The 8,619-nt window shown below is 47.8% G+C and overlaps 1 protein-coding gene across 1 annotated transcript in view; it reads right to left on the bottom strand.

Moving 5' to 3' along the window:
• Window positions 1–2,234: 2,234 nt before the first annotated feature.
• The window catches only part of LOC135816447 (uncharacterized), a 14,714-nt gene continuing 8,329 nt past the window's right edge, over window positions 2,235–8,619 (bottom strand). Inside the window, exons 8-12 of the mRNA XM_065329662.1 lie at window positions 7,030–7,143; window positions 6,589–6,713; window positions 5,596–5,715; window positions 3,964–4,043; window positions 2,235–3,447 (exon numbers count right to left, since the gene is read on the bottom strand). Of these exons, the coding sequence (XP_065185734.1) occupies window positions 3,324–3,447; window positions 3,964–4,043; window positions 5,596–5,715; window positions 6,589–6,713; window positions 7,030–7,143 (563 nt within the window). The 3' untranslated portion in view covers window positions 2,235–3,323. The remainder of the gene's footprint in view (window positions 3,448–3,963; window positions 4,044–5,595; window positions 5,716–6,588; window positions 6,714–7,029; window positions 7,144–8,619) is intronic.

Genomic DNA, 8,619 nt, shown 5'->3' with positions numbered 1-8,619 from the left:
GACAAGAGGTCAAGCAGGGAGAAGTACAATGTACTGCAAGACTAGTACTCCCCAGGCCAAAATGTTCTACAGTAGTCGCGAACCCAAGAACGTTGTTTCCAAGGGGCTACTAACGGTTAGCCTGGGACATTCTTATTTTTCAGCAATCTGGCTGCGTTCTTATAGCACGTTCTTAGAAACAATCCGTACGGGATCATAATTAATATTATGTATCCCACAAGCTGCCAGAAAACCAACACAGCCGTCCTTGGCTTTAGGCTGTGGCGTTCTTAGAATTTCAGGCTGGACGTTCTTGGGATCCACATTCTTCAGCGCGCGACTACTGCACATAATTATGGAAGAGGAAGGATCCATGCGGAAAATATGTTGTGTCACTCAAAGTTTTTCTCTGATAATACTCCATGCATGTTGTGTCAACTGGTCGGCACTGCAGTGCCACGTGTGTGTGTGTGCAAGTACAAGTGTGTGTGTGTGTGTGTAACCCCAAGAGTATGCAAATTTGATCTCTGAGCTATCGGTGCTGCTGTCATTACACAATAAAATGACACTCAACTGGATTTGTTCCTACGGTTCAGGCACAACGGCGCCAATCACAATGTTGATAACCATGGTGAACATAAGCAAGTCAAATAATTCCGCATGGTACATTTTCAAACGAGTATGTATCTAATATTGACTGAGTACGAGGTCAATATAGGAAATAAAAGACCTCGTAAAAGACCTCGGTCTTTTACTCGGCTTTTATTTCCTATACTGACCAAGTACGAAGTCAGATTTATCACGACTAGCCAAAGCCTGTGTTCAATCGCTAAAAAGGAATCAAATATAAGCGGTCAATATAGCCCTAAGGCGAGACCAAAATAAAATCGAGATTCCCGGGCAGGACCCATCTGAAATTGGTGCGGGTGGGCGAATTTTTATTTTTTATTTTTTTTCCTATGTGTATGCATAGCATGCTGAACTTTTTTTTACAGTATTTTCCGATATTTATTTTTTATTTTTTACAGACGACAGGTATATGGTACGTGGTCTACCGGTACCCGTACAATTAATTTCTTTTGTATTTCGGCCAACGACAGCCCTGAGTCGTACACCAGGGAGTCGTACAAGCCCAGGTTTGTGTGACACCATGTCACAGATCTACTCGCACGATCAGTACTGTACAGAATACGACTGTTCAAAAAAAAATGCCTTCGGCTCGATTTTGGTGCGGGAGGGCCCGGGAATCTCTATTTTTTTTGGTCTCGCCTAAGGAGTCAAATATGCAGGAATATTTGACTGCTTAGGTATGGCAAAAATCTATGGGAGTCAATACTACGGGAGTGATAATGAACTATACTGTTCAAACTAGCTACTCGCCGGACTGCCAGCTTGTACGTTATAACCGATAAACCGACTGTCGGCGTAGCAGTTAAACGTGAAGGTGAAAACCGTAGCCGTTTGAGCCCTAAATATGACCCCTTGTATGTACTTTCCACAGTAAAGAGGGGTGATAAAAAGATGCAAAACACACTGTTGCATCACCGTCCCAAGGTCCAACAATACACTAGTGTGGGTTGTTCAATCAGAGTGAATCCGACAATGTATATGCTAAGTGCCATTAACCCTTTGGAGCTCATCGTTCGAATTCGAACGATGCCAATGTCATGTGTGCAAGTGCACTCAACGAGTCACAACTCAGTCAAATCTCAACCGAATTCAACAATCGAAATGCCTACGAGGTAGCAGAGAATCTCAGCTGTCGGCTCGAAAAACTCCGGGGTCGATACGAGCTAGTATAACAGAGCGGCAAGTGCTCGAAAGTTCGCTCGATTTCTCATGCGTCAGCGAAGTGCAAATTTCGTTCAAAAGTGGGATTTTCCCTCTTCCTGCCCACGCAGCGTGTGACATCACTCCCAGCGCTTTTTGTCACGGCTTTTGTGAGCCTGTTAGAAAAAATTAGAATGATTTTGAGCTAGCACGAGTGAAATGGCGAGACAAGGACTATTCCCGTTTTGGATTTGGTATTCAGCTAGCGTTCCTGGCATTCGGTAGCAGACAGCAATCGCTCTCCTGAATGAGTTTGGGCTCGCTGTTATCCTCGTTCCAAGAGCTTTCCAACGAGCCCAAGATCGTCAGAATCGGTGAAGTAGAACCAGCGTTATGATGGAAATTGGAACGAATATACTTGCAATTGCAGCTATCTCCTGACGTCGTGTGATCAGTGCAGTTCCAAAGGGTTAATCACACAATCGTTACTCTGAACTAGCCTGGAGTTGTCCATTTGTCAAACACGTATGATAGTCCGCATGGAAAGCATTATGGATCCGGATAGCCAACAAAGCTTGAAGGTGGAACGAGTACAACAAAAATAAATTAATAATACAGTCAAGCAGCTGAGCCTGATGGGTTAGGTCCAGTACAGTCACAATTTAAAAAAAAAACAGGAGATCCATCACCACAACACAAACAGTACGACACCAACACTTGGAAAGCAGGGGGGGGGGGGGGGGGGGCAGCTTACAGAATAGTTTGGCAATAATCAAGGCCAGCTTGACACAAACAAGATGGGAGCGAAAGTAACAAGGCCTGCAGTGGACAGCCATGTGGAGAGAGCTGAAACACACTACAAGTCGAATAAGAGCATGTCATCTCACACTGCACAGAAAATACACTCTCGTTCTGGCTCAAGACAAGTGGTATAGTATCGTTAGTAGATTCAATACGGTTACACAAGGTACACAGAGCTAGAGGTACGTGCAGGGTCGCCAAGGTTCGGAATGTTGGCAGGCGTACAGGTACTACCCCTCATGTGTACGTGTCTGCTGCTGGCACTGAGAAAAGTCTTGAAAGAGGACAGGCCAGCCGGCCAGAGAGCCTTTCCACAGCCCTGGAGATCATCTTGTGGTCAGCTTGCAATGGTGCCAGTGCGGATTACCCATACAAGGAGTGGACAGTGGTGGCAGAGAGCCGGAAAGGGGTGGCAAGTTATCCATATACGGATGACATGCATATACAAGTGGGCACTTTCACTACCTCTGAAAGGCTCTGATGCCACCCACATAACCTCCAGTTCTACTCAAGCACACATACCGGTAGATACTGATTGCATCGAGAATTTGTCTCAGTTTTTGACGGCACCATTAACGTTGTACACAAGTTGGGGGCCGCGACTCCATGATTATGTCGGCACGCACCGTCATGCAGTACGGCCGACCAGCGTCGTGCCACACCAGAACCTTCCAACGCACACAGAGACACGCAATCGGTCCCTCCGTTCGCTGATGTCACAAGAAACCGGCGGCGCGACATCAACAGCACAAGCAGCAAACGAACTAGTGTCGTCACCGCGTGCTAGTCTCCAACGGTCCGGTGACATACTGTGTGTAGCTCTTGACACGAGAGAAGATAGCTGGTGGGTAGAAGTTTCCCAGTTGGAGATCATCTCGGTAGACCAAACCGCGTTGCCTGAGCACAATGGTGACAAGACGCAAGAGGAGAGAGAGAGAGAGAGAGAGAGAGAGAGAGAGAGAGAGAGAGAGAGAGAGAGAGAGAGAGAGAGAGAGAGAGAGAGAGAGAGAGAGAGAGAGAGAGAGAGAGAGAGAGAGAGAGAGGGAGGGAGCATTAACAGTCTTGAGCAGAGATACACGCTGCAATCTGATTCCCCACATCACCATCACCGACCGCACTAACGTTATACTGCTAGATGCACACCAATTGATTATCGCAGTGCTGGCCATCACAGGGTGCAATACAAAATCGTTTACTTAGTTTCGCCTCTCCAGTATGTGTGTGCGGGTGTGTGTGTGTGTGTCTGCAAGTTGCTATGGCTCCTGCTCAAGCATCGCTGTCATCGCCTCCGGCGTTGGCCGGCAAAAGGTCAAAGGTGTGTGTGTGTGTGTGTGTGTGTGTGTGTGTGTGTGTGTGCGTGTCTGTGCGGTGTGTGCGTACATCCGAAGAAAGAACATCCCACAATCTACTTACGGATGCAAGCTTTCGTAGTAATAGTGGTCCCAGACAAGACGATTGAATGGCTGGCGTTTTGTTGCTTCCAAATGCCAACCCTGAAACAAGCCCAACAACCATTCAAAGTGGAGCTCTGGAAATGATAAATACAATAGGATACTGGAACAAGACAGTTCAGTTTGATGTTCAACATTTTCCCATACTCTCTGTATCAACCTTGGAAGAGGAGGGAACGAAAACGTTCAGTTCTGTAACTTTGGCTTAACAAGACTGGTATGGATTAGGTCGATGCATTCACTACTTTCGAAATGGAAACAATACAGACTAACATTAAATGTTATCCCCCTCCCTTACTCACTTACTGACATCAAGATTACATAATTATTAAACCAAGAGTGTGCAACTCCTATCTTGAGCTGCGATGGCTTCACCCACGGCGGAATTTTTTTTATTGCGTCATTCTTTGGCAGAAGCATGACGAAGTGGGTCTCCTTTCCCGCGCTTGTTTTGTAGATACGGTGAGAGTTCGTCAGGTTCAAGACACATCGATCTATCGTCCGTTGTTCTGCTTCGACTACCGTAGCTGTAATGTACAAATCATTTTTACTTTGGTCTCTGGCTACGCATGATGGCATCAGTGAGCCAAACCGCCGCCAAAGACTGATGTCATAAAAAAAATTCCGCCGTGGGCTGGGGGATCGTTGAGTGGCACACTCTTGGTTATGTACTCTTGCTGACATGTGACATGCACATATGATGAAACTGCCCTGTTGTTTGGAGGTATGGTTGTGTCACGGGTAACCTCCATCAAGTTTCTTCGACATTTCACTACAAGCTTTCCTGCAGCCACCAGTCTCCTCTTCTGCAACCCGTACGCATTTGCGATTACTACTAGCCTCGGATTAGGGATTAGGCTTCTTGCACAGCGCTGCACAGGTCTTGACCCCAGATGGCCAGGCTGTAGTATACGACGGCTTTATCCGACCGGCCCCTGTTGATGACGTCACTAGGGCAGTGCCTATACACAGGTCGTGTGTGTATACTGCCCGCATTGAAGAAAGAACTCAGTTTCCGGCACTCCAATACACTTCTTCCCAAATTCATAGCAACGCACGTGTTTCTTACAGATAATGGAACGTCAGTCCGCTCACTTCAGCATGGAGAGAGTTACCTGGTTTCTCATGCACACACACACGGGCATGGGCAGTGGTTCTGTGTAGAAGAAGTACTACCCTTCACAGTTTTTGTAGTGGTGTCATCGACAGGGCATTTTCGCAGGGCTGCACATGCTAAAATGCAGGCTCTGCCCAAATGGAGAGCAATATCCTTTTTCGATTCTGACTGAGGGTGATGTTGGCCGATGGTGGACCCATACAATATTCCTGGGTGGAGATTAGTAGTTCGTGTAAGTTACCCTACCGCAGGTGACACGGCGAGATTCGAATGTGGCTACAGTACTGTCGGTCGCCGAAGAACGGGGGGGGGTCAGCCACCTAGCCTAGACCGTTCTTATTTTCATGTATTACAGTCTGTGCACGGTTGAGTCACCCCGTATACATTGGGATGCTGTGCTTGGTAAAATTCTAGCCTGATCGTTCTTCGGCGCCCGACAGTACTATATGCATTTTGTGTCAACGCTCCAGCCCCTACCATGTGGAAGATGTGACGCATGACGTCATTCCTATCCTGTTGCTGGCCAGCACGGCGTCTTCCGCTGGCAGCGGCGGCGCTGTGATCAGACGGCCGCTCCACCGTATAAGTACCAATGATCTGAACACACAACAAACGACACACCAATTTTATGTACTGTAAAACACGATATTTTCGGTGTAACGTTAATTTCGGTGATTTAGGTAGAGAAACCAGTCACCTAAAATTTAGATTGCACCTAAAAGGCACCAGGGTATGCACTGCATGTGAATGGAATGCTGGTCTCCTAATTCTACACTACACCTGAAACCTGGCAGGTCCCTGATACCGAAATTTGAATACACCTGAAACTACACACCGTGAAACCTGTCTAAGACAGCCGCTCAAGGGACCTTCAAAACACGGTCTCTGTTGCCAGGTGGTCTCCTTATCCAGGGTCATTTGACTGGAAATAGCATCCATCGGTCCTGGTTGCAGTGGTCTTCAGGAACAGGTGGTCGAGTGGTCGCCATACCAGGTTTCACTGTATGTGCTAGTGCAATAAGTAATTACGAGTGTGCTCACAGTGTGCTCACAGGGTGCTCACAGTGTGCTCACAGTGTGCTCACAGGGTGCTCACAGTGTGCTCACAGGGTGCTCACAGGGTGCTCACAGTGTGCTCACAGGGTGCTCACAGGGTGCTCACAGTGTGCTCACAGGGTGCTCACAGGGTGCTCACAGTGTGCTCACAGGGTGCTCACAGGGTGCAGACCTTGGCCATAAAAACGCACGCACGTCACGTTAGCCAGTTAGTTGTGGAACGCCAGTACCGTCGGTCAGTGTCGTGCAGTGTTATCGCATGAGCTGATTGTTTAGTAACTGCTGGTGTTAGTGGACAGTATAGCGTAACTTGCAGTTCCTTGGTCCTTTCTCTTTTGCACGTCAATACAGTAATAAAAAATAAATAAATAAACACCGGCTGAGTAAACCTGTCCAGTTGGCGCTGCTCAGTACCTTATCTCCCTGTATGCAGTAGGTACCGGCATAGGCATCGACGCCAGGCACCGACACGGTGCCGGGCGTGAGCTTGCCCACGACAAGACGCGGATGCTTGGAGCCGCAACCAATAATCAACGCACCTGCAGCAGTGTGTGTGTGAAGAAGAACAGTGCAGAGCTTTAGTGGGGAAAGAACAGCGCAGGGCAGTAGATTGTGAAGAGCCGGACAGCTGTAATAATAAAATTTAATACTGCAACGAGTGTGTTGCTCCCTACATGGGAGCTCGCGGTTTTCCTGCCAGGAAATCATTATAATAATTTGCAACTCGTTTAGAATAATGGCTTTTACTTAGTTTTACAGTTTTACGATGGCAGCAGAGCCAGTAGATGCATACATCGTTGATCAGGGTGTCAAAGATACGATTGTATGTCACTGTCAGTCCATGCAAGCGCTTACCGTCCACGAAGAAGCGTATATAGCGGTAGTACACAACGGTGTGGTACGGCTTGTAGAACTCATCCAGCGACTTCTCTCCACTACGATAGTACATTGTGGAGCTTACATAACAACCTGGGACACGGATTAACACACACACACGTAGACACACACACACACACACACACACACACACACACACACACACACACACACACACACACACACGTAGACACACACACTCACATACACGGTGCATGTTGTCAGTCTGATCGACTCTCATGCAAACCAAAAAAAGTTATTCAATGTGTCGCATCCCTGCGCTCAGTGACCGGACCCCGAAATCACGAGCGGCGACTGAATAGACGTGTGGCCTCATGACAAGCCCAACACAACCCAGGGGCCAACCAGTATAGTTGGCTTGGTCCAAGTTCAACCCCACACGATCAACAGACAAGGATTGTAAGCTTCATGTTGTGAGTAGTATTCAAATCCGAGCTCAAAGTAAAACCAAGACTAAGAGCAGAGACCGAGTCTCGACTGCTGTAGTAAAAGAGAGAATGAGAGCTTCTTTTATAGGGCATTTCAGAGATATGGCGTGATCATTGCTTACAATGGTACAAGGTAATTCCAGGAAATAGGAGAACAGGTAAAACCGGAATATGCGCAGCCAGTCAGCAGGATAGCAGAATACAAGGACGGTAATCATTCGAGAAGAAAGAGGAAGAAAGACATGGAGAGAAGGAAGACCAAATTGGGACGTGGGGAGCCCGCTCACACACGTCAGAGTACAATGTGCGTATATGAGGGTACCGGGTCACATTGGGGAGCCCGCTCACCCAACGTGCCATTGCTCAGCGGCTTCTTATGGGTAAGTTCTGCGGTGTTCTTCGCTTTGCTTGCGTGATACCCTTGACCTGGCGTGGTTCTTGCGTCCGTCTTGGCTCTGCACTCTTTGCACTTACCGTAAAGTCGCGGATAAAAGCCGGGCTTATAAGCACATAACTTCATAAGCCGCTTTCTGCATCAGGCTTTAATGCAAACCATGCTTATACATGTATGCACCATTGATATTTTTGCCAGGCTTGTATGCACATAGAACCAGGCTTGTATGCACATCGAACCAGGCTTGTATGCACATAGAACCAGGCTTCTACACGCGACACGCGTAGATCTACCACTGACTACCGGTATGGCGGCAGTTTTACTATGCACCGTACATAGCGCATGCACTCTTGACCTACCCGACCCGCGCTTGCATAGAAGCCAGGTTTCTACGCGCGACAGGCTTATATGCATTTGACCCGTTTGATTTTCAGGCTTCTATCCGCGATGTGCTTGTATGCAAACCCGGCTTTTATCCGCGACTTTACGGTAGCTCGGTTAGTCTTGGCTCTTTGCACAACGCACCGATGCATCGTGGAAACCTGTAGAGCGTCGTAGTGACGTGGTTTTGCACAAAGCCTGGAGTCACATTTCCAGGAAGTGAAGCACTTCCAGGAAACGTACAACGCGAGAACCTACCTGACCAGGTTCCGGCCTTGGATCACATGATGTGTCATGCCAAGAAGGCATGTCACCTACGTGGGAAAGCGCATGTCGCTCAACCTA

This window comes from Sycon ciliatum, chromosome 1 (genome assembly GCF_964019385.1).
Source record: "Sycon ciliatum chromosome 1, ocSycCili1.1, whole genome shotgun sequence".
Classification (NCBI taxonomy): domain Eukaryota; kingdom Metazoa; phylum Porifera; class Calcarea; order Leucosolenida; family Sycettidae; genus Sycon; species Sycon ciliatum.
The sequence above is the reverse complement of the archived record's forward strand: the minus strand, read 5'-3'. Positions and strand labels throughout refer to the sequence as shown.